General features: G+C 42.3%; 1 protein-coding gene across 3 annotated transcripts in view; it reads right to left on the bottom strand.

Moving 5' to 3' along the window:
• Positions 1-2,254: 2,254 nt before the first annotated feature.
• CARS2 (cysteinyl-tRNA synthetase 2, mitochondrial) overlaps positions 2,255-24,744 on the bottom strand; it is a 66,409-nt gene continuing 43,919 nt past the window's right edge. For all 3 annotated transcript variants that reach the window (XM_084616128.1, XM_084616127.1, XM_084616129.1), the window contains 7 exons: positions 22,374-22,441; positions 19,095-19,161; positions 10,191-10,329; positions 8,181-8,304; positions 5,691-5,789; positions 3,698-3,961; positions 2,255-2,469 (listed from right to left, as the gene is read on the bottom strand). In XM_084616128.1, coding sequence (XP_084472254.1) covers positions 2,395-2,469; positions 3,698-3,961; positions 5,691-5,789; positions 8,181-8,304; positions 10,191-10,329; positions 19,095-19,161; positions 22,374-22,441 — 836 coding nt within the window. In that variant the 3' untranslated portion in view covers positions 2,255-2,394. The remainder of the gene's footprint in view (positions 2,470-3,697; positions 3,962-5,690; positions 5,790-8,180; positions 8,305-10,190; positions 10,330-19,094; positions 19,162-22,373; positions 22,442-24,744) is intronic.

The following is a 24,744-nucleotide window of genomic DNA, read 5'->3' on the forward strand; positions in this document are numbered from 1 at the left end:
TTCCTGTTCTTTTTCATAGTTATTGAGCAATAACTAAAGTGTGTGTGAACTGCAAAAATGCACTTGATACTTAAGAAGAAAGTAAAATTCTTCCACCAGCTGAACTGAATTTCTTGGCTTGCACCACGGTTGTCATGATTTTGTTATTAGACTCTGTATCTAGAAGTAGCTACTGCACTTCATATTTCTCCACATTCATATTTTCCCCTTTTTACAGATGCCGCTTTGGAAAGGAAAAGCTTGAGTTGCTTTCCATTTTGAATGTAATTGGTTGCCTTTGCCCATTCCTAGACATGGGCAGCAATAGCTGATTTGAAATTCTTGCTCTTCGTTTTTCAGAAAAAATGAGGCTCATTTTAAAACATAGAGGAGGGGGGAACCCCCTTAAAATAAGGATTTACTCCAGAAGTGTTGGCATGAAAGGTAGGAATTATGGTTAGCTGAAATAACTTACTTTATATTCCATCCGCTGCTCTAGACTAAAATTTAACATGGAGCACTGTGTGTGTGTGAAATGTAATCATTTGAAGAAAAGGTACTAGGTGTGGTGAGGAACTAGTGATATTTAAATGGTCAAAAATGTCAGTGGGGGTAGACGGTTGAGTGCTTTTATGCCAACTCAAACTGCTGGAGTAGAGCTCTGAGCACATTACTGTATGTATGCATATGTGGCTATTTATTGCCTGCATAAGTAATAACTGAGGAGCCGGAAAGCTGCATTTAATTATACGACATTAGGGCCATGCAGGCAGTCAAATACAGTTAGTCCACTAGGAGCCTGTGCTGAGCCTGGGGCGGTCGGGCCTGGGCCGTAGCAAGGGGTTTTTTAAAGGCTTTTGGTGGATCATCATTTAACAGAGGCAGCGCTTTAGTGTCAAGGAGGACAGGTCAGCACTTCTGTGCGTGTCTCTCGCTGGCTGGCTGAGTAGATGGCAGGCAGGAATAAATCAGAAGTTGAGAGAGATTTGTGCAGTACGGGGGTTCTTAAACTTCTGGATGTACAGCTTAATACTGAGGTAAAACTAATTTGTGGGGGGAAGTCAGAAGTACGTTTCAGTAAGTACCAACTTACTGCCCTATGGTTTAAACCTACAATCTAACTCAATGTGCATATTCATTATCGCATAGGGACTAATTTTGCAAACTTAATTATTAGATGCTACATATTCATTTAAACCATTTTTCCAGTAGCTTATTTCTAGAATAGAGTTTAGTACCCTATATATTAGTCAGATTGCACTTTCACATCTTGTAATAACTTCCTTCAGTAAACACATTCAATCAGAAAAGCTGTTCTGAGTAGCTCCGGCCCTTATAATTCATATTTTTGGATGCACTGTGACTACTACCTCACCCCAATGCGTTTTTGTTTCTTTCTAAACTGCTAACCTATTTTTAAAATAGGTTTTTATATGTTTGCTCATTTTATTCTGTTGGGGTTCTAAGACTTTTAAAATTAGAGCAGTTGTTTACTCCTAAGAAAAGACTTTGCAGTATTTTACCAAAGACAGTTTGTAAACTGTCTACTTCCCTGGGGAACAGAAGCTATTGTCATTTTCTCCCCTTGGAATTACTTTTGAACTCTAATTCCTAAAATCAAAAAAGTTAAACAGTTTTAAAACAGTTGTTGAATTGATTTTAAAATGAGGTTTTTGTATTTGGTATGTAAGAAGTATTATTTCTAAATTACATTTGTAGGTAAAGCCAAATCAAATAAGACCTTTTGGGTTTGGTTTTTTTTTTTTTTTTTCCCAAAATGAAATTGCTTGATATCAGAGGTCAGTATAAATTTCAATTTGCCTTTGTTTTAACTATACACAGAAGTAACTTTGTTATTCACCATTGTATACAAATTGTTACAAGTTAATTTTAAAAGATTCTGGAAATGTAGCAAGTTTCTTTCCATAGGAAATAAAAATATAGCAAATAAAGCAAAACTGTTGTGTACTTCATTTGCAGTGGCTTAGTCACACAGCACCTGCAGAAGCTGAAGAGACTTTTAGCTGAAGATGGTTTATCCTCTGTACCCATTCCCTTTTATTACTGACCATCTATAGCAATTTTTATATGAACAGTATCAAGTGTATCATTTACAACATGCCAAACCCAGCTCATAGGCTAATTACTTGGATTATAGATTCCCCTTTTTACAGTTGCTGCATTACTTGTGTTACTACCAGCTTATTTCACAATACATGCAGGAAAAGATTCAACGCCTTCTCAAAGGGAAAAATCAAGTTGTGGCAAGCAGAGAGGTATTTAAGTTAACACTATTTATTAATAGATATACAAGTTTCTGCAGAGTTCTTTTTTGATTAGGAAAAAAATTAATTCACAGTGGTTCCTAAAGCATTCACTGCCACATGATCAGTCCAGTCATGTCCCTGTGCTATATCAGCTGTCATTTTCCGTTCTTTGCTCTGCTCTTCTCTGATCCACCACTTCCCATGTGGAAGTAGTACCCCGGTCCTGTAAGAATAAATAAGTGGGTCAAACCCAGTAAGTTTTTGATTACACACAGTACTTTGTACCTGGTTAAATTATTTAAATCCCTAGAAGCAGCCTAAATGAACCTGAAACATTCTGTATTAAGCTCAAAAGGCAAAAATGCTGATTACATTAAAAAAAAACAAGTAGGTACTTGGAAATACGGCTTTCTAATAATCTAGCGTCACTACTGATCAAGTTTAAAAAAAAAGGTGGTCCCATCTATTCACAGAACAGATCGTAAATTACATTGGACACTCCTCTGTTTAGTTTAAATAATATGGCATTGACATGAGAAAAATATTGCAACTTCAGTTCTAAAACATTGCTGAGACCACATTCTGTGATAGCTGTATACTGGATGAGGTGATGAACATACTGTAATGCCTATTTTTAAAAAAATATTTAGTGTGTACCTTCTCACACTGAAGTAATCACAAGTTATCAGAGTCAGTTTTCATGTTTAAAACTTTTGCAAAATCAAAACAAAATATGCCTCCTTTATGGCTACTAAAAGAGAATAAACTGCCTAATTTTGAGCTCTTTAAACTTCAAAAGAATGACATGAGGTTGAATATTTTTGGAAAAGTATGATAGTCCACTTCTGACTACTATTATTATCTAGCCATTCAATTGCAGTTTTGGGAAATGAACTCTTCAGAGGCACTTTCAGTTTAACAAGTGAAGTTCTTAACAGGCCAGGCCAGTAATGGAGTTTTCAGATTTACCAATTTGACTGGTAGTCATGAGGGATATTTAAAGTAGAATGCAGAATTAAATATATCATAAAACAGAAAATTAGAGTATGTTACATGAGCAGATTAAAGGAGACAAGGGGGACATAACAGTTTTCAAGTACATAGAAGGTTGTTACAAGGAGGAGGGAGAAAAATTGTTGTCCTATTCTCAGAGGTTAAGAAGCAATGGGCTTAAATTGCAGCAAGGGCGGTTTAGGTTGGACATTAGGAACAAGTTCCTCACCATCAGGGTAGTTAAGCACTGGAATAAATTGCCTAGGGAGGTTGTGGCATCTCCATCATTGGAGATTTTTAAGAGCAGATGGAACAAACACCTGTCAGGGATGGTCTAGATAATGCTTAGTCCTGCCATGAGTGCAGGGGACTGGACTAGATGACCTCTCGAGGGCCCTTCCAGTGCTAGGATTCTATGAATTACTAAAGGAGTTACAAAGACAATATTTTCTCAAAACCTTTATGTTGATTCCAAATGCAGCAAGGTCTCGCCGTAGGTTGTCACAAGCCTGCAAAAGGAGTTCTCGCTCCAGCAGTAACTGCCGTCTTCTCTCTCTCTCTTCCTGTTTTGTTTCCTTTGCTAGAATGGTACCTTCTTCCACCTGCACCGCTTCTGTTGCTCCAGGCATAGCAAGAGCATAATTACGCACCTTGACACGGAAGCTCACTAGCTCATCAATCACACTGCAAAGCATAGCTGAATTTTTGTTTTCTGGAACAACCTATAAATCAAGAGCAGCAGCGTTAAAACACTGCATCAGAAAATGAGTTAAGCAGTATTCATTCAACTCTGAAGTAAGGCCTTGTCTACACACAGGGCATGTGTACATTGCAATCAGGAGTCTGATTCCAGCACAGGTTGGCAAACCTCCACCAGCTTTTATCAAGCTAACAGCTAAAACCAGTAGCGTTGTTGCAGTGATGCAGCCTCTACAAGCTGCCAGGGACCCTGGGTACATACTCGTATTACAAGTTCATGCCATCGTGTCTTCACTGGTATTTTGAACTGTGCGATCTAGATTAAAGCTGGAGCAAGTACTGCTAGTCCATGCTGCAATCACACTTATTGCAGTGCAGGCATACCCAAAGTTGTATGGCTTTAGCTATACTGGACAGGTATAATGGTGTAACTGTGCTTATGCTAATGTAACTTCTGGTATAGGAAGGGGAATAAGATATACTGTTGTGAGGCACCTTTGCACCAGCATCTTATCCATTTCCAAATCCCTCCTTAAGACTTGACTTTGAGATGCCTACAGAAACTTTACCATCCAACAATGGGTAGGCAGGTGGCAAACTCAGACAACTACTCCGGGCTTGTCTACACAGGGAAGTCATTCCAGAATAGCTATTCTTGATTAACTCCAGCTGTGGATGCTCTTATTCCCAAATTAGCTTAATCCACTTTTAAAGGCAGTGGATCTGGCATGTTTGTAGTAGACCCAAACAAACTGTCATCCCTTTATCAAGGCATCATTTCCATTCAATTACAACGAACTCTCTTCCAGAGAAACCAGGCACAGAGTTCTCTGTCTTCTAATCCTACCTCGCACCACCTGGAAGCCCCAGAGAACCCGATACAGCATCAAAAGGCTAGAAAAGCATGTACCGAGCTAGGTACAAAGGCCACAGAATGCAGATGAATGTCCTACATGAAAATTACACGATTCCCCCAAATACAGTATAACACCAAAAAATAACGCGACAAATGCATAGACTTACAGCCAGCTCCTAGCATACACAGCTGTTCAGAAGCCACTCTAACACAGTAATATAAAGGAACCACCTCAATTTATAGCTGAACAGTTACTGGATTTTAAAAGGCTTGTGAATGAATAGCTGCGTGTGTGTACACACTATAAAAAATTACAGTATGGATCTGCTACCTCACAAAAGGAAATTTGCTCCCTGTTTAGAATTTAATAGCATCTGCGAATTTTAGGATCCATGGAAAACAAGCCTGAAACAGCTCCTGTCCTGTTTATTTTTTAAATATATAATATTGGATTATTGCCTTTGGCTTTTAGCATCTCTCCGCATAGCGCTCTTGCTCTGGCGTTTCACTGGTTTCCTTTTCCTCCCTATTTCGATCTTATCGAGTACTTATGTACCTCAGTCACAAACATATTCTTGTTTCACTCCCCAAACTCATTTCCACTGCACCAATGCCGCAATAGAAGATGCGCAGGAATATTCAAGAGCAGAATTCAGCCCATGCTTTGTTCTATACTGTTCATCTGTGTTTAATTTTCCTTCTCTTCTAAACCACATAATTTACATCTGTATCAGTGCAGATCCTTCCCTCGGTGTTTCTGCATCAGTTACAAAAATCAGAACCACCAGTTTCATCGACATTTTGCTTATATTTTTGTAAAATGTTCTGCTGCTACTATATTGTTGTTATAATACAAACAATGACACCCATGATAGATCTTTAGAGCGGTTTCATACCTGTCTGTCTCCAAGAGATATTCCAACAGTGTTAAAAAAGTCCTCTATATAGGAAAGCATGCTTCCATACACAACAGGGCTTCTAGGAGATCCACCTTCCTGTTACAAATCACAAAAACAAAGCTGGCTTACCCATACGGTTTATTGCAGGCCTCAAGCTGCCAATACAGTTTGAAGTCTATGACCTTGACTACATGGGAAAATTTTACTAGTTATGCTAGTATAATCCACCTATATGGAAAATTATTCTGATAGAAGAGTGGAATTTTTTTCAGTTTCACTTATGTCATTTGGGAAAGCTTTTAAGTTAAATCATAGACACTCCTATATGGGAATAAGAGTGTCCATGCCAGGGACTCATAACTATTGCAGTTTAAATTCCCGCTCTAGGTTATTTAAAAAAAAACACACACCCTTTCCCATGTAGACAAGGCCTATGAGCATGAAGAAAAATGAAAACCAAATTAACAGCTGAAGGTTTTTCAGGTTAATTAATTACATCAACTGCTTCAAGCATCACCTTTTGTCCTGACGAGTTAGGCACTGTGAAAGCCATTTTCAGACACCCTGACAGTATTTGTCTGCAAGTACTGGTCACCCGAGGAGCAGCATTTGTAAACACGGATGCAGGCACACTTTCTCCTTTTCTATTTATCCAACATGAGCTCAACATTCAAAATTAACATGGCAAGAACAGGAGAAAAGATTTACGGGGACTAAGGCTGGCTAGCAAAGGGCAACGGCAAAATATTAAGTTGTAGGGTGTAGTGAGATGCATCAAAATGAGGTATTTGGTGAGGTTTTATTTAACATCTTCATTAATGACTGGGATAAGCCAGAAATAGCTTGAAATTTGCAAAGGACACAAAACTGGAAGGAGCTAGAACCAGCAGCCAGGAAAAAAAAGATACAAATGGATCAAGAGCGATTAGGAACATGGGAAAAAAGCAAACAATGAAATAAGTTCCGTTTAGGGAAATGCAAGCCCATATATATTGGCTGTGTGTGTAGAGTACAGGGACTATAGATTACATGTGTAGCTAGACACTGCAGTGAAAGGCAGGTGGTGTCCACACTTGCCATTGCGGTGTGCAGACAGTGAGGAAAGGCTACACTGCTAAAAGTTGGAGGCACTGCTTGGGCATACAGGGAGCCGTGTAGGGTACATCTCCTAAGGTTCTGGCACGTAAGGGCACTCTACTTGCCTAACCCTCTGCCTCACCATCCATGCTGCTGTTTAGCTCTGGGCTAGGAGGACGTGCAGGTATGTACTACTCTGCACACTGCGGTAACAACCGTCCACGTACCTTTAGAGAAAAAAACCCAACACACAGATACTCCGTAGGAAACAAAACACGGAAAATAGTAATGTTCAAAGAGATGCACAAAGCAGCTGCGTGCAACTGCCCCTGGAATAGTGCAACCAGTACTGGGCACAACCTTACCAGAAAGATTGATAATTAAAGGAAATTCAGAAACAATCAACATGATCCAAAGGACGAGGGGGGCTTGTTTTGTTGGAATTCAAACAGCTGGGTTATCCAGGACTTAAACTACCAACTGGACTGACTCAGTGGCTCGGAGAAGAGCTCTCTAAAGAAAGGAAAAGACGGCGACTAAGTCCAGATCTCCAGGACTGGTGCTGCTACAGGACTCAAAGGAGATGGGGTTTTTAAAAAAAATCTGAAAATGAGTTATTACTACATTCATCCTCACCCCTCTCAGCCCCAGTAAAAACAAACTGTGAACACCATGAGACTGGTAATTAAGCAGTCAGGGACAATGAAGCAGAGATGTTAAGTATTTGACCCAAGACCAAAGATGACATCATTGCCAAAATTAGGATCAGAACCCAGGAGTCCCTAGGGCTGTGCTTTTGCTTTATTTCCATCCTTGAACTCTTGTAATCAGCCACCCAAAGCCTCCTCTGCTTCAGCATCAGGTTTTAAATGGGGCCTCAAATTGCCAGTGAATGATCTGAAGGGTAGCTGGAGCCTTAGAGGGGCAGTTTGAGACAGGATTTATTATTTACAAGTAGCAGAGGCAACTGTGAAGGCTGAATAAAACAGGTGCTGTGTTAACCGCCATTGCCACCCCATGCACTTGGAAGTCCTGGTCATAACAATGACTTCTTTACAAAATCAATCAATCCCCAGTCCACTCTCATCGGTATTATGGGGCTAGAAAGCAGGTATGTGCAACAAGCATTAAAGCCTCTGGCACATAACAACACCCTCAGGTGTCTTTCAAAAGTCTTCCCTATGAATATGAGGCAGCAGGAGAGAAACGTGCTTTGGACACAGTGAAACAGAAAACAATAGTACAGAATTCTAGAGATGCAGTCTCGATAAATGTGTGTCTTTAAGGTCAACAATTTGTAGAGCTTTGTTTCTGCAGGTCTGTGTGTGAACAATAAACTAATCTGTCTGAATTAAACAGTAGGACTGTAGACAGCTGTCATTTTCTGATCTCTGTATCCTAATGGGTTACCTTAGTGACAGCCTTAAGCTGTCTGTTGCCATGGTGAATGAGGTCCATAATTGCAGCAACAGCCCTGGAGGTGTCAAAGTCATCTGCAAATGCAGCCTTTACGTTTGCTTTTGTATTGGCTAGTCTGAAAAAAGAAAAGGTAACGTGTAAGTTAAGATGGACAAGTTGCTAGCAGAGTACTGAATTCATCTATCAGCCAGAGGGAGTCATCTAAATGACACTGTCATTTTCTTCCTATCTGAACCATAATGGGCAATGCTACAGCTCTCAGAAGAGCAGAAATTTTTCAGTGTAAAAGGGGAAAGCTGTGTCTATCCAAAACTGAACCGTTACATCCACTCGGGAAATAGGACATCACAATTCACAGTTGTCAATGGCTACATGAACAATGTCCATCTTTCACGCTAACTGTGGGTCTGTCTGCAGGAGCCAAGTCACATGTGGTGTCCCAAAGCGTTGCAAAAGAGCGGACTTGGCGTCAGCGAGGAGCTTTTTATGCCGCATCAGAGGACACAGGTTCAGGAGCAAGCTCTCTTTTCTCGGCACCAAACACTGCGTCTGTGCGATACCTGGCTCAGAGGGAAAGGCCCTTTGTGACAGAGAAGCTTCGGGGTGTCAATTTGGGAGGTGCTCTTGCCCTCTCTTCTCCAGTGGAAGAATCAATGCTACCAGTGCATTTATTAGTAAAAGGGGATAAATGGCAACTTGTAAACAGTGTGTGGCTGTCAATGGCCCCCTCTCCTACACTGCCAATCAACCCTCTGTTTATTCCCACTGACCTCAGTACGTCATTTGACATGAATGATTGCACCACAGCCTTCTTGAGAGCCTCAAACATTATGCTGGCATCTCTGGCTCCCTACTAACTGTTTTGCTCCTCCCTTTGTAGCCATTCTGTGCCTGGTGGCAATTGCTCATGAGAGGTTAGAACATTGCTCTTGAGGTCCCCCTAGGGTCCCTTCTCCCTTGTGTATCTACCACTGCCCATCATTAACATCATCACTCACCTATTTACTCTCAGCCACTTTTACATTGCTGGCACCCAAATTTATTTATCCTATGAATCCTTCACTGACATCCCCTTTCGGCTTCCTTTCCTCCTGTCCCAAACACTGCAATACCTGACTGCCTTAACTTTCCTCAACTGACTGTTACCAGCTGCTGACATCCTCCTGTTTGGCCAGAGACGCTCCCTCAGCAGCACACTGAGCTCATTCTCCTTCTCTCAACTATGACCTGTCCACTTGCCCTTCAGGACCACAATCTTGCTAGCCTCAGCCACCAACTCCTCTTTGCAAATGACTGTTACATACAAGCAAATGCTGACTAAAACTTCTACAGAACAGCCCACTTCCACTACTTGAATGCACAGTTCAGTCGCACTGTAATGTGTTTGTTACTTCAAATTATTACTGCAGCTCCTACCTATGGCCTCCCAAAATTGCTCCAGTCTATTCAGAAGGGTGCAGCCCACCATCTCACAAGTGCATGGAAACAAAACAACATCATCACATCACTGTGTTCTGTTCATTGGTTCCCTATCACCTTCTGTCTCATTCACAGCAAAATCACTCTGTGTCTTCAGGGTCATGCCCCATGCAGCTGTGATCTCATTCTTCCCTATACCACCTTTTTTCTGGTCCTCTCCATGTCCCACTCTCTCCTCTCCTCCATGTCAGAATTCAATTGAGAGGTTATGTCACTCAAGAGGAGCAAAGCAACCTAGGTAAGGCTACATTACATATACACCATGCATCAGAGCACAGTAGACTATGCACAAGTGTATCAGCTTAAGGAAGAAAGGGGAAAAAAGCAATCGGAAAGCGAAAAGGAAGAGGATATTGCTTCTCACTCTCCCCCTTTATCTTGACCGGGTGGATTTTTGTACAGCTTTTTAATGACATGCAGTGTGGCACAAAGTTTAACCCCTCATAATCAATCAGGAGTTCACATATTATCACTCTTATAATCAGAATCTTCCAGTGATCAAATATATATATTTGCACTCACATCTCCCACAGTACATCTTCCCTAATGGGATCACACACCAGCTGTCCTTTCATATAAGCATTTGCATCACTAATAAAAGACGAGATGGCCTGAAGGAGGTTCTTTGCGTCATTCATGCTGTCATCACCAAATTCTATTGCTAAGAAAATAAAAAATTCATTTAGATGTTATGATACAGAAGATACTGTGCAACATATAGAGGAAACAGAGCCATGAGAAAATATTACAAGAAATACGAGTTCTTTACTATTTATCTGTCACAGCAAGTTTTGTTAAATTACCTACAAACTTAACTAAAAACATTAATCTTTAGGCATATTAGATTTAATGGTTCTAAAACAATCCAGTAATTAAAAATGGCACAGCACATATTTATAGAAAGCAAATACAATGGCCCAAAGACTGAGAAAAACTATCTGAAGCAGAATCTGATATTTTACAATAGTCTTTCACATACTGAATTTTTCCATCTAGTAGGCACCCAAAAATAGTTAAATCAGCCATATTTGTAATTACCACCAAAAAAATTAAGTATACAACTCACTCATAAAAATCAAAAATAAATCATCACATCTCCTGATGTGTAACACAAAATACTTACCTGTTTTTAAAGAGGCATACATGTTTAATTAACCATAACATCATCTTCAGTCCATCAATGTGGGATAACATCATACCACTAAGAGGGATTCTAGTTTTAGCCCATGTGAAAGCTCTACAATTAAAGTCAGGGCTTACTAATAAATATTTGCTTCAGATAGAAGAAAAAAAATCTGCTCAGGTTTGAACTATAGTTTCTGAAATAGTGTTGAGAACACTCCGTCTTTGGATACACCTGCAGGTAAACCATGGACAGCAACAGTCTACCTGCACCCATCACTGACATCAGCTGTCAGCTGTGGATCATCTTCCTAAATTACACAAAGTTATACATGTTTTAACTTACACTGCAATATTGGAGCCAAATTCAGCTCTCATGTAAGTGGGCGCTACTCCCATTGAGTTATGGCCACTGGAAGTTGCACCCACCAACATCAGGGCTGAATTTAAACTTAATCCTTTAGAGAATCAAGTCAGAGTAAGGTACAGGGCCTTGACATACCCACTGAACATAAGTAGGGCCCTACCAATTTCACAGCTGTGAAAAACACATCACGGACTGTGAAATAAGCCCTTCCCTGTGAAATCCAATGTCCCCTTGTTCCTAGGAGTGCCCCAGCAAAGGGGGCTCCTAGCTCCGGCTGGGCTGGGGAGGGACAGGACTTGTCCACCTCCTGCACAGCTGCTCTGGCGGAGATCAGACCCACCTAAACCTCTGGGAGCCTCCTGCGGCCCTAAACATAAGGAACATTGCTTTGCCACATATACCTGTTTTCTGACTAACTTACACCCAAAGTATAGTTTATTATAGTGTACTGCTCCTTATATCAGTGCTTAGTGTGCCCTACAGTTTCCATGGCACCCTCCCTCTGGCCGCACAAGCACACATGTTACAAGGGTCTGCTTTGTATGACTACACAACACTGAACAAAAGCACACACCATTAAGAAAGATAAACAGTAGGTGCAAGAAAAACCTGTGGTGGAAGCCATAGGCCAGACCTGATTTCACTGACACCAATATAAATCCAAAAACAAGTCTAACAGTTTAAACAGAATCTCTCTGGATTTACCCCCAATATAATAGAGGTCAAAATCTGGCTCTATATTTGAGAGATTCTCAACTTGTGGGTGAATAAAATCGGTCTTAACGTCGCATTAAGATTGGTTTCAAAAATAAAACTTTACTGTGTTTTTCAAATCAGACATTTACTTTTTTTTTTTTTTTTTGGTAAAAAAGTTACAGAAATTGGATATCAGTTTTTATCCAATAAGATTACTCAATGAATTTCTCTGGTCACAGGAACTGTAAGATAAGCACACATGATAAATGTTTAATACAGTGAAGTCCACTTTGAATAAAGCAGTTCTTTTTCACTGATTTATGCCTATCTCCTATACTACAAGTATGGTCCAGTGCAGATGCACAGTCCAGTTCAAATGTGTTTAGTTCTAGAGTGGAAGAAGAGGCGTACATCACTCCAAAATTACGCTGTTCTGTACACTATCCCTGAAGCTCTGTTACTGGCCACTGTTGGGAGACAAGATTCTGGGCTAGATGGACCATTGGTCTGATCCAGTATGGCAGCTCTTGTTTTCTTATGTCCACTCATTCATGTCTATAATCACCTTGGATGAAGTCCCTGAGAAAGTTCTGTTTCCTGAACAAACAAGCTTTATCATCCTGGTGGACAGCTCCATTGTGCCAGAGAAGCAGAGTGGTTAACCACTGTCCATATCTCAGAGTTTCAGGAGCTCATTAATGGGCCTAGACCATTAGACTCCTGTGACAAATAAAGGGGACCGGGGGGTGGGAGGTAGCTCCCTTTTGTGGACACCCAGCCAGCCTGTTAGCTATAGAATTCCTCTTAGTAGCTATTTTCTACTTGCTTTACCTGTAAAGGGTTAACAAGCCCACAGGTAAAAGGAAAGGAGGGGCACCTGACCAAAAGAGCCAATGGGAGGGCTAGAATTTTTTAAAATTGGGAAAAAACTTCCCTTTGTCTGTGTGTTATGGTTCTCCGGGAAAGAGGGGAACAGGGAGCAGTTATGCTGTGAGAAGCTGAAAGCCAGGTATGAAAAACCATCAGATCATACCTAGAGACTGCTTATCTGAAACCCCAGATATGTAAGTAAATTAGGGAATGTCAAGGAAGACATGATTAGGTTTATTTCTGTTTATTTCTTATTGGCTTGTGGACTCTTCTGTGCTAACCCCAAATGCTTTTGTTTTGCTTGTAACCTTTAAACTGGACCTCAGGAAGGTTATTCTTGATGTTTCATTTTTGTAAGTGGGTTTTTTAAATCTAGCAAAAGCCTAAGTTCCAGATGTATTTTCTTTCTTTTTGTTTTTAAAAAAATTTACCTTTTTTAAAAACAGGATTGGGTTTTTTGTGTCCTAAGAGGTTTGTGCATATGTTGTTTAATTAGCTGGTGGCAACAGCTGATTTCCTTTGTTTTTCTTTCTCAGCTTTTCTCCGTGGGGTGTGTGTGGGGGGGAGAGGGCTTGAGGGTACCCCACAGGAAGGAATTCCCCAGTGCGCCTTTCTGGTTTCAAAGGGTTTTTTTGCACTTGGGTAGTGGCAGCATCTACCCATCCAAGGTCAGAGAGAAGCTTGTAACCTTGGGAGTTTAATACAAGCCTGGAGTGGCCAGTATTAATTTTTAAAATCCTTGCGAGCCTCCACCTTCTGCACTCGATGTGCCAGAGTGGGGAATCAGCCCTGACAACTCCTGACTCCCAAGTCTGTATTCTAACCTCTAGAATATGCCTCCTCTTAAAGACAGCTATCGTTGGGTCAAATGTAGGCCAACAGAGCTTTTTGAGGAACAAACAAAGGAGAGCAAGGAGGTACAAACAAAGAACTCAGGCAGAATTTCTCTGCACTAAGCAATTTATATCGGAAGCAGTTGCAAAAGGCAGCATACAGAAGCAAGTAGTAAAAGAAGCTTTAAAAATGAATTAAACAGTGGGGACGGATGGATGCACAGACACACACAAAGCTAACTCAGGAGAGGGGGACAGACTCTGGCTTTTTATCTTGGGCCTTGTCTGCACTACACGGTTTTGTTGATACAAGTCAGCTTTTGTCGACAAAACAGTGGAGGTGTACACACTGAAAATGCTTCTCCCGCCACTATAACTCCCCTGCCATGCCGACATAATAAAAGCATCTCAACGAGCATCGCAAAGCTTTTTGCTACATAGTTAGAGCAATGCAGTGTAGACGCTTCACTAGGTTATGTCACTCTAACTGGCCTCCAGGAGGTGTCCCACAATGCCCATCATGACCGCTCTGGCCAGCAGTTTGAACTCTCCTGCCCTGGAGGTACACAGGTACGTGCCCCTCCCCCATTTAAAGGCCGACCCCATCTTCCCAGCCGACCGTGATGGCTTTACCCAGCAGCCACGCTCCCACGTGGAGCACACCGGAGCTGCTGGATCTGCTGAGTACATGGGGAGAAGAGGCTCTGCAGCTGCAGCTTTGCACCAGCCGTAAGAATTTTGATACCGATGGGTTGACTGCTAGCGCCACGCAGGAGAAGGGGCACGAAAAGGACACGCAGTAGGCAGGCGTATCAGAAGGCAAGCGAGTCAAGCCATCGCTCTGGCGCGGTGCCGAAGACCTGCTGCTTCTAGAAGGAGCTGGATGCCCATCCTCGGCGACGATCCCACCTCCACTGCCAAGAGCCCTGTGGATACTTCAGCGGGACTGGAGGCAGCTAGGCCAGTGGACTCAACCCCAATGAGGAAGTGGTGGACGAGAAGGTGGAGCCGGAGGACAAAGTGGAGCAGGCGGCAGGGTCATCCGGTGGCGCAGTGAGTCAGGAACTCTTCTCCACTCTGGAGGGGTCTAGCCAGTCCCAGCACTCCGAGTATGGCGCACAGCATGCAGGAGAGGGGAGCTCCAGGAAGTGCTCATTTTACTTTGATACCACATGGTGAGACGAGACTGAGCTCTCATATACTTAGTTATATGGTAGAGGAGGGATTCGGGACAGAAATTAAAAACAGAGCCAGTGCATTGACACAGTGGGGCCAGGGCAGAAAAGTTTGTTCATGTACACGGGGATGCCTCTGGAATCCTCCGGAGTGAGCTCTAGGAAAAACTTTCCTGTAGGTATTCTGCAATCTTCTGCCAAAGGTTCCTTGGGAGAGCTGCCTCGTTTCTCCTCTTGCTCTAGGAAACTTTGATGCATCACCTGGCAATTACTGCTGCAGGGACCAGAGCAGCACACAGGCAAGGGGCATACAGAACCAGTCTGCAGTCACACGCATGCAGGAGATGCTCCCTTGTGTCCTGGGTTACCCTTAAGCATGAGATATCAGGTTCGATTACTATAGCCTGGGGAAAGGGGTACCAATATTCAGAATAGGCTCCCAACTGCTTATAATAAACCCCCTTCACAAACCACCCTTTGTCCCTTCTTGCTCTTTCTCCCTTGCCCACTCTCCTCCCCGCAAACTCACGGCAACCTGTGTGCTAGCCAAGGGACAGTGAGAAAGAGGTGTATGTGTACCTTTTGTGATTCACGGCTGTCAACGCACTCACAATACTGTCTCTGTTCATTATTTCTTTGCGTTCTGCAGATGTCCCCATGAGAACACACTCCTCCACACCAGCGGAGCACCACCATCAGGTAAGGCAGCAACCCAGGAGGAGTAAGGAGGATATGTTTCATGAACTGCTGCAGTCAACAGATGCGAAATGAGCGTGGAGGGGGACAATTAATGAAAGACTGAGGGTGGACAGCCAAGGAAGTTCACAGGGGCAGGAACGGATGATAAAGCTCCTGGAGGACCAGACGGAGATGCTGAAGTCCCTCATTAGCCTGCAATCAGAGCAAACCCGTGCCCAACTCCCCCTCTGGCCACTACAGAACTCCAGTCCATGCCCTCCCCAAACTCCCCAACCGCATTCATTGCGTATTCCCGGTTCCTCACGGTACCCCATGCATGCCACACCTGGAATTACACCCAGCTGTAAGAGCCCTAACTGCAAGACTGTTCCTCATTTTCATGTCCCGTTTGTCTGAAAATTTGTGTTTTAGCCGATTATTAAACTTGAGTCTTCGAAATAAACTGAGTCTTTATTTGTGACATACATACATCGCTCAGTGTGAACACTGAAACACAGTGGCTGTAGGTAGGAATATTTGCTCCTTGCAATAATGCTCAAGAAGTGAGCACTACAGAGGTAATTCATGGCAGCCTAGCCAAATCCATCACATACAGACACGCTACTGGGAATCACTGTCAAAATACTCCTTCAAAGCCTCCCTGATTCAAACAGGCTCCCGCTGTGCCCCTCTAATTACCCTGGCATCTGGCTGCTCAAAATTAGCAGCCAGCCAGCCAGCCAGCCAGCCAATCAGCCTCAGCAGCCCTCCCCTGGAGAACTCCACTTCTATTAGCAAATATTATGTAGAGTACAGCAGGTCGCGATGATCACTGGATTATTTTCCTCATTGAGATCTAACCGGCCAAAAAAACCAGCACCAGCAACCTTTTAAATCAGCCAAAGGCACATTCAACGGTCATTCTGCACCTGCTGAGCCTGTTGTTGAAGTGTTCCTTGCTGCTGCCTAGGTTTCCCGTGTAAGGCTCCATGAGCCATGGGATTGTCTCCAAGGATCACTATGGGCATTTGCACATTCCCACACTGGAAAATTCTGGTTTGGAAAGAAAGTCGCAGTGTGCAGCTTTTTATGCAGTCAAGTGTTCCTAAAGATGCCTGCATCATGCACCTTCCCTGACCAACCGGCACTTACGTCAGCAAAACGGTCCCAGTAATCCAGCACCCACAAGACCATGGAGAAGTAGCCCTTTTGGTTGATGTACTCCATTGCAAGATGGTCGGAGGCCAAAATTGGGATATCTGTGCCATCTATCAACCCGCCACAGTTAGGGAATCCCATTGCCTCAAAGCCATCAATTATTTCCTGCACACTACCCAGAGTCATAGTTCTTCGAAGCAGGAGGCAATTAATGGTCCTATATATTTGCATTCCCGTAGCCCGCACTGTGGGCTTTCCAACTGCAAACTGATTCGCAACTGACTGGTAAGCAGTCTGAAGTTGCCAGCTTCGACATACCGATTGTCATTTGCTTTTCCACAGTGAGGGCAGGTCTCAGTCTGGTATCCTTGCGCCGCAGGGCAGGGGCGAGCTCTGCACACAGCAAGGTGGCTTTGTGCATCCAAAAGTTCTGCAGCCACTGCGCATCATCCCAGACCTGCACCACGATGTGATCCCGACAGTCCACCGTAGCAAGCTAGTCCGTGAATGCCAGCAGCAATCCTGAATTATTTGTTTCCATGGAAGACAGCTGGGCAGGCATTACCGATGAACTCTGTTTCGCAGCTCATGAAATACTGCAGGACCATCTGTGTTGTGTTCATAACACTCATCACCTGATGATCAGCAGCTCAGAATCCAGGCTGTCAGGCAGAGATGAAGGGTGCACAGTTTACAAGGGCTGTTGAAAAACAGCATGAAATGAAGCCCATGGAATGATGGCATGGAATGAACTGCATCGTGGGACAGTGAGCATGTCCCCATGATGCACCACGATCCATTCCCAGAGCTCCCAGTGGCAGAGGGTGGTGAGATGCAGTGGGATAGCTACCCATAATGCAGTGCTCTGTTGATGCAAGAGCAACAACTGTGGACATGCTCAGCTGAAAAAGGAGTGTTGCGTGGATGCGCTCCACTGATATTATTAAAGTAACTTAAGTCTACTTAAGTTTTGTCAATGATCATAACTCTGTACTGTAGACATGGCCTTAGAACAGTCCCATGTCCCACAGCACGTCCTGCCTTATTAACCTTACGTGCCCACTTTGTATAGACGGCAGCAGTCATTCACGTATCTGTTTGCTTCTGTAGGTTACATCAGCAGATTCTCATTTTTCCCACTGGACTCCAAATCATAAGGTTTCTTATGTCCTTATCCTTTATCAGATGAGACGTGCACAAGAGCCCAGACTCACTGCAGTGAGTCTTCACATCCTGTAAATGAACTAATGAGGCTCTAGCAAATGATGGGTAACCATTCATCAGCTGCAGGGCAGTCGGCACTTCTCCTCACCCCAGGGTCAGCTTTAGAAGGTTTGGCTGAGCTATTGAGCCATAAAATACGTATGTACGATGTAATAACATAGTTTGGGTTTCCATTTCTTTATAAAAACAAACGAACACGTTTGTTCAGGGCTCCAATGCCTTGAGGTGCATGTCAAGGACCCATTCATGTGCTCAAAACTAATTTTGTCTTGTGACAGGTGCAGAGACCCTGAGGTGAGGAGCATGCCATCCATTTTCTGCCGCAGAAAACCTCACACACATCCACACTTAGGGCTTGCTCAGCATCCAGATTCTTCTAGAATTTGCTCTTTATTTTCCCTAGTAATGGAGGTCTGTTGCTGAGAGTCAGGCTAAGTCTACAGCGGCACAACAGCTGTGCTGAGCACGGTAGTTACTTCCTACATCAACAGAAGGGGGTTTTCCATTCAAGCAGCTACTCCACCTCTCCAAGAGGCAGTAGGTTGGAAGAATTCTTCCTTCAACCTAGTCGCATCTACTCTGGGGGTTAAGTCAACCTAACTATGGTGCTCATGGCACAAAATTTTTCACAGCCCTGAGTAGCCTAGCTAGGTCGATCTAATTCTTAACTCTCTCTTCATCCCTTTCTGTGAAATATTTTAGGAATAAACAGCACTCCTAGAGCCTTCGGCTACCAAGGCACTGGTCAACGCTGAAAAAACAGATCAACCTAGCTACGTCCCTCAGGGGCTGTAAAAAGTGTTGCACTCTGAGCACTGGAGTAAGGTTGACCTAACCCCAAGGGAAGATGCAGAAGAATTCTTCCATTGAGCTAGCTACCACCTCTTGGAGAGTGGATTAACTATATCGACAGAAAAACTCCTTCCGTCAACGAGGTGAGCATCTACCCTAGGGTGCCACAGCGGCACAACTGCCGCGCCGTAGCTGTGCCGCTGTAGTGTAGACATACCCCTAACGTGAGCAAGGATCCACTGAGGCAGCGGAAAAGTGTAGCTCCTACAAATAGCTGAAGTTATTTAAGCAGCAAAGAGATCTCTCTGTCAGTGAACTGTTTAAGCATGAAAATTCCCAGCATGTTAGAGATCAGCACACATTACCAAGGTGCTGAGCAGTCTTCTACGTGTGGGAATTAACGTAGTTAGACTCCACATGAAGATAACCCAACACATTGAAGCGCTGACCCCCTCAGTATTTTGGAGGATTGTGTGAAAAGACAAACTAATCAGCCCCTTTTTCTTCTTACCTGATCTGTACTTGCTGCGCAAACAAAACATTCTGAATTCATCCGCTGAATTCTTTGTCAAAAAATCCTAATCAACAAACAAATAATCAATCAGTATTATACTAGACATAGTCTAAACAGATCTTCATTGTGTAATTTTACACTTTGTATTTGATGGGATTTGTATTTCTGTATTTTGTGTTCATTTCTTAGCCTTTTGGGAATGATTAATAAATACATTTTTGATTATCCAGTTTTGCCATTATAATGTTTTAATGTATGAAAACGATTATTTTAATTGTTCAACTTTAAACTAAAGTTTATTTGTGGCAGAATTAAACAAGACAATGTCAGATATATGCCAGCTGTCGATATAAAGCATTGAAAGATGCATTCAAAATTAAATTTTCACTGTTATGATCATCTCACGCAAGCACACAGTATGAAGGACAAAGAGAAAAATAAACCTGAAATGCTGTGCTGAGATTCAGATACAACAGAAAGGGGAAGGTACCCTGAAGTCTTGCTAGCTTCACAAACAGAACGTTGGATTTGTTGAACTAGATTAGAGTTTAATTTATATGTTATAATTAGATTAGAATATGTAGGAATAGAAGGAAAAATCAGGACTGTGTGAAAGTTAACTTCTCCTGTACTACCTTGATTTATCCATACAGACCTGTCAAAAACCTACTCATCCAGAGGGTAACTCCCTCATTTTGGATTAATGTTAAGGTTGCTTTAAAAATTCATTCTTGTGATAATGAAATTTACTGTGTCTTCCAAAGAACTATTTCAAATTGTGATGGTTTATTTAAAAATGGTCAACCACGTGACAACCCCGTCTACTTCTCAGCACGAAGAGTGGCAGGTAACAGTGAATGCTACATTCATGATCTTTTAAATTAGCAGATGAGAGGTAGTAAATTGGTAGCCCCTCTAAGTACTGCTGAACCATAGCATTGCAATGAGAAGTTAGTACAAGTCTGAAAAGATGGGAAAACAAAGAAATGCATATAGAAATGTAGCATCTGTTTCAATATTACAGAGCAAGTGGCACAGTGAAGGTAGCAAAATGTCGAGCACGTACAGTGTCTAAAATAAAAATAGAAATAATTGGGGCAATCAAGGCTAAGCTAAATCAAGAATCAGACTGTGATACTAAATTATCTTTCTATACACTTTCTATAGCTTAGTAAACTCAAAGTGCCTGAAGACACTGTGGTAGTGTATGGTAGGAGAGTATTATGCCTAAGGAAGGAAATAAATTGTATGAATCAAAACTCTGAGCTGGAGCAAGGCCCATCTGGATTATCTGAATTGGAAGATCTTGATAGATGGATATGTGTATGTATGTATATATGGTTTGTTTGTTTTTTTTTCAAATCTATGTTTTGGGGGAAAGCATGTTACTCATGTTACTCTTTGGGGGTGTATGGGAAAACTGAAAATATTCATACAAAACTGATTTTGGGGGAGAATATGAATAGCTATTTTAACAGACCAGAAGGTGTGTGCATGTGGAATACTGCAGAAAAGCACAGCTTGATCAAGGGCATCAAACATGGCTGCAGGAAAGGAAAGCCATGCCTCACTGACTATTTGCAATGTGTTCAGTGTATTACTGGCAGGGGAGATAAAGCGATGGCAGTAGGCATTGTCATCCTAGCCTTGAATTTTTTTAGAACTCTCATGAAAAGTCCCACATAGGGTTTAGCTTTCATGATGCAGAATGACTAAATGCGAGGAAGTTTGGTTCACTGGTCTGAAAATTACCTACAGGACAAGATTACCTTCATTAATCATGGCTAATCTATATATATTTAGACTAAAGAAAAAGTACACGTGGGGAACTGCAGGGAGGGGTGCTGGGTCAGTAGTTATTTATTGTTGAATGTATCTGACTTGCCCTGGATGTAAATGCTATTTGCTATGACAAAGTTCTCTTCACCTTCCCAGGAACATTCTCTCTCAGCTCATAACATTCCATTAGAAATGCAGCTGCCGACTATTTCTATTTTTTGAAGTTGTGCTTTTTGCGTTAACCCTCATTCCTCCAACTCCTCTCCAGCACCTGTCTATACTAGGAAAATTACTGTCAACACTGTCAGCAATGGATAATTTTCCTAGGGCACATGAGGCTTAGCTGTACACAGACAGCATCAGGAGAATTAAGAATAAAGCAGCTCACATTCCACTCTGATTTTCAAAGGATTATAATTAGTCTTCCAGGAGGGCAGAGAGAGAGGAATGTATGTGCTGAGACAGCCTTTTAATCCTTGTCTACATGAGGAAAATTACCCATTGCTGACAACGGATGTCAGCAATGAGTGCAGCTGAACTGGTGCTAAACACAGCTTAATTGTACACGTAATCAAGGACAAACTGTGTTCCGCACCACTTCAAAACCTGTGGTTAAACCCACTAATAAACATATAGACAGGAGCCATCAGAAGTAACTGCTTCAGTGGAGTTAGCTAAGAAAGCTGCTTTTGGCAAGAGCCTATGCCTCTCTAATACGGTAATCATCTAACAGGATCGCACAGGCTGAAACACTGCGAGCACTTGATATTAGCTACGAGGTAAAGGTCTATTTGAGTTAAGAAGAGTGACAGTAAAATAAATAAAATTAAATTAAAACAAAAATACCAGCTACAACAGCCGTCTACACTGGCGATGGAAAATACATCAGTTCCATATAAAAGGGTTTACATTATCAAATCCTGCTTCATTATAAATGAGATAAGGAATGAAGTCTCAAAAAAGTAGTGTCCCCAGACTGAAAGAGTTTGAATAACCTATGTTAATGAATTCATATCTGCTTGTCTGCTGACCAGTTTAATAGATGGTATGAATGTTGTGTTCCAGAATATGTATCTTTGTTCACGTATGTTAAGACAGGAGTATCAAATTCACTATGCGAACAGAACTGAACTATATCTTTTGATTATGGCTCATTGCCTTGGCCTTAGGACGCTAAACAACCCTTAAGTAAGAGCAGGTTTCCTACTGATAACTAAAGGTTAATATGCTTGAATAAGACATAATGGGCACAAAGGCCCCAATTTGAGGAACAGAGACAACTTCTGTTGGTGAGAGAGACATGCTTTCAAGCCTACACAGAGTTCTTCTTCAGGTCTGGAAATTTGGGGAAAGCGTTTCTCTACAGGACAGGATTTAAACACATGATTTAAACCTGTCCACATTTTTTTCCTGAATCAGGGCCACAATGAATGGTAGCACATTAAACACACACACACGCACGCACCAGAACTTCTCTAGTTCATAACAATATTTTACCTTAATTGTAATGTAGTTTTTTAATGATTTTGACATTTTTTCTTGATTTCCTTTAATAAGCAAATGCCCTGGAAGAAAAAATATGGTTAAATTAGTCTGCTACTGAATGAGAGGTGAATGAAAAAGCAAACTCTGCTTTGAGGAACTGGAGGTACAACATGCTTAGATGGATTTGTCATAACCATTTCAGTGCAGTGCTTTGTATTTTTAACCACAGCTTTACGCCAAATCCTACACCATTAGGCACCCAGAGGTTTGGATGGGGACATTTTAAACTAATCTAAAGAAATAAAACTAACATAATGGAAGTAAATAAATAGCTTGCTTTCACCAGAAATGCCAACACACAGACACACACACACTTCTAAATAATAATAAAAAAAAGTCTTACCTCTTGACATCCTTCTGTAATATTTGGAGGCCTGTAAAGCCTCCTCACACATATAATATCCTCATGCAAAGCAAGGCATTTTCTAACCAAATTCAAAAATGGAATAAAAGCGTAACACAGACGGACAACTAATTCAGAAGCTTTGCCTTACAACAGTGCCCACACAAAATGGGCCAGTTTCAAAGTAGGGAAGAGACATACAAACCTCCACCAAATTTAGGATTTAATAGGAGCAGGTGATACTAAGTGTTCTTACATCTTGCCAGCATTGTTTCATCTATTACAGAAAGATCACATATACACAGTGAAGTTCCACCTTAAAAGGACTTGAAAGCAAGCCAAGGATTTTGAAAAGCAATCAACAGTTTTTACCAGCAGCTTCCCAAAGTAAGGCTAACTGGAAACTGTTTTCCTTGTGAAGATCTGGGCTTAGAAATGCTTCAGGAGCTAAAAGTGATGAAAAAGTTAGTGGGAAGACCAGAGAAGAATGAACTAAAGGGGCAGCCTGAATATATGTCAAAAATAATACACTGTATCTGGGACTGCATCCTTTTCACACAAGGCAGATATTTCCCTGGCTGCCCCTCCAACACAACAGGCCAGCCCCAATTAACAGAAGGCAAGCCCCTTAAAACACACCCACTTTGGAAACCCTGATCATGTGAACGGTATCGTCCTGGCTGCATCATGTTTAGACCTATGAATTGCGATGCTCTAAATCTGACATCTCTGCAAGTAGTTGTGGATAAACTGCTCCCTTCCATCTCCACACATTGAGCAGCACAGACTACCAAATTCTGTTCGTGGGGAGCAAGGGAGTTTTATTTATTGCTGTCATACAGTTTAAAGAGAAGGTTGGCAACAGGACTTACAGAGAAGGGGCTTCTGTTCTGAAACCTACTGCCCACTTTGGTCCACTACAACCTGAAAGTGCCAGCCTACAGAGGTCAAGATATTTTATCAGGTTCGGAGGATGGGTTAAGAGGGTAGAAGTGAACTGGTAGTGGGGACTTACATTTTGGTGTGTTGGGATGATGCATTTGCATGTGGGCGAGCAGTTTGCTTGTTGTTTTAAATTAAACTCCACATGCCCCTAGACTCTTTAATAGCTGCATTTTATAGACTGAAATAAGCTCTGGGTTTGCAGGACCCAGAGCAGAGGAGGGGCAGCAGCCATCCGTATTTACTCCTGGGGAAATTCTGCACCACTGCGCATGTGCAGAATTCATGTCTTCCAGAGACTTTATCTCCGCAGAATAATAATACATTCTGCTGGAGAGGTGCTGCAATTGCACCTTTCGCCCACCAGAGGCTGCTGTGGCACCAGAAGAGAGGGCAGCTGGCTCATGAGCCAAAGCAGCCAGCCACAGCAAGGGAGACAGCAGGGGCTGTTTTTCTCACAGCAGCACACCTGAGGGGCCAGGTGAGGTGGGGAATGACAGAGTGGGGCACCCAGGGGCTGCTGGGGGGGGGGGGGGGTCTCACGCTGGAATTCAGAAGAGTTAGTTGCGGGGACAGGGACAGAGACAGAGACGAGGCAGATGTGCCTGAATGAATGGGAGAGACTAGGGGTCAGACAGGGTCTTCATGGGGGAGGCTCCCCAACTCCCTAACAATCCCTCCCCCGCATCAAAAAAACCTGTTCCATACTTCTCTCCCCTACACTCCTCCAGATTCACCCCCAGAAATTACTTCCCTCTCCCTAACCTCCTCCGTTACCTCTGACTCCCCCCCGAGCCTTTGCACTGTTTCTGAGGGATGTGGGACACACATTTCTATACTGTAGTTTAAGTGAACTACTCAAAGTTCTGTATTAATATGCCTAGTAAGGAATCTATTTGTCAAAAAACATTTCCTGGATGCTTTCTGTTTTCTGTATTGTTACAGACATACTTGCTGACAGGTATTTTGAAATAAATTACCAAAATGATTGAAACCGGCATGCTTATTTTGTGTTATTTTGACAAATAAAATATGCAG

This window comes from Lepidochelys olivacea (genome assembly GCF_965140295.1).
Source record: "Lepidochelys olivacea isolate rLepOli2 genome assembly, chromosome: 1".
Classification (NCBI taxonomy): domain Eukaryota; kingdom Metazoa; phylum Chordata; order Testudines; family Cheloniidae; genus Lepidochelys; species Lepidochelys olivacea.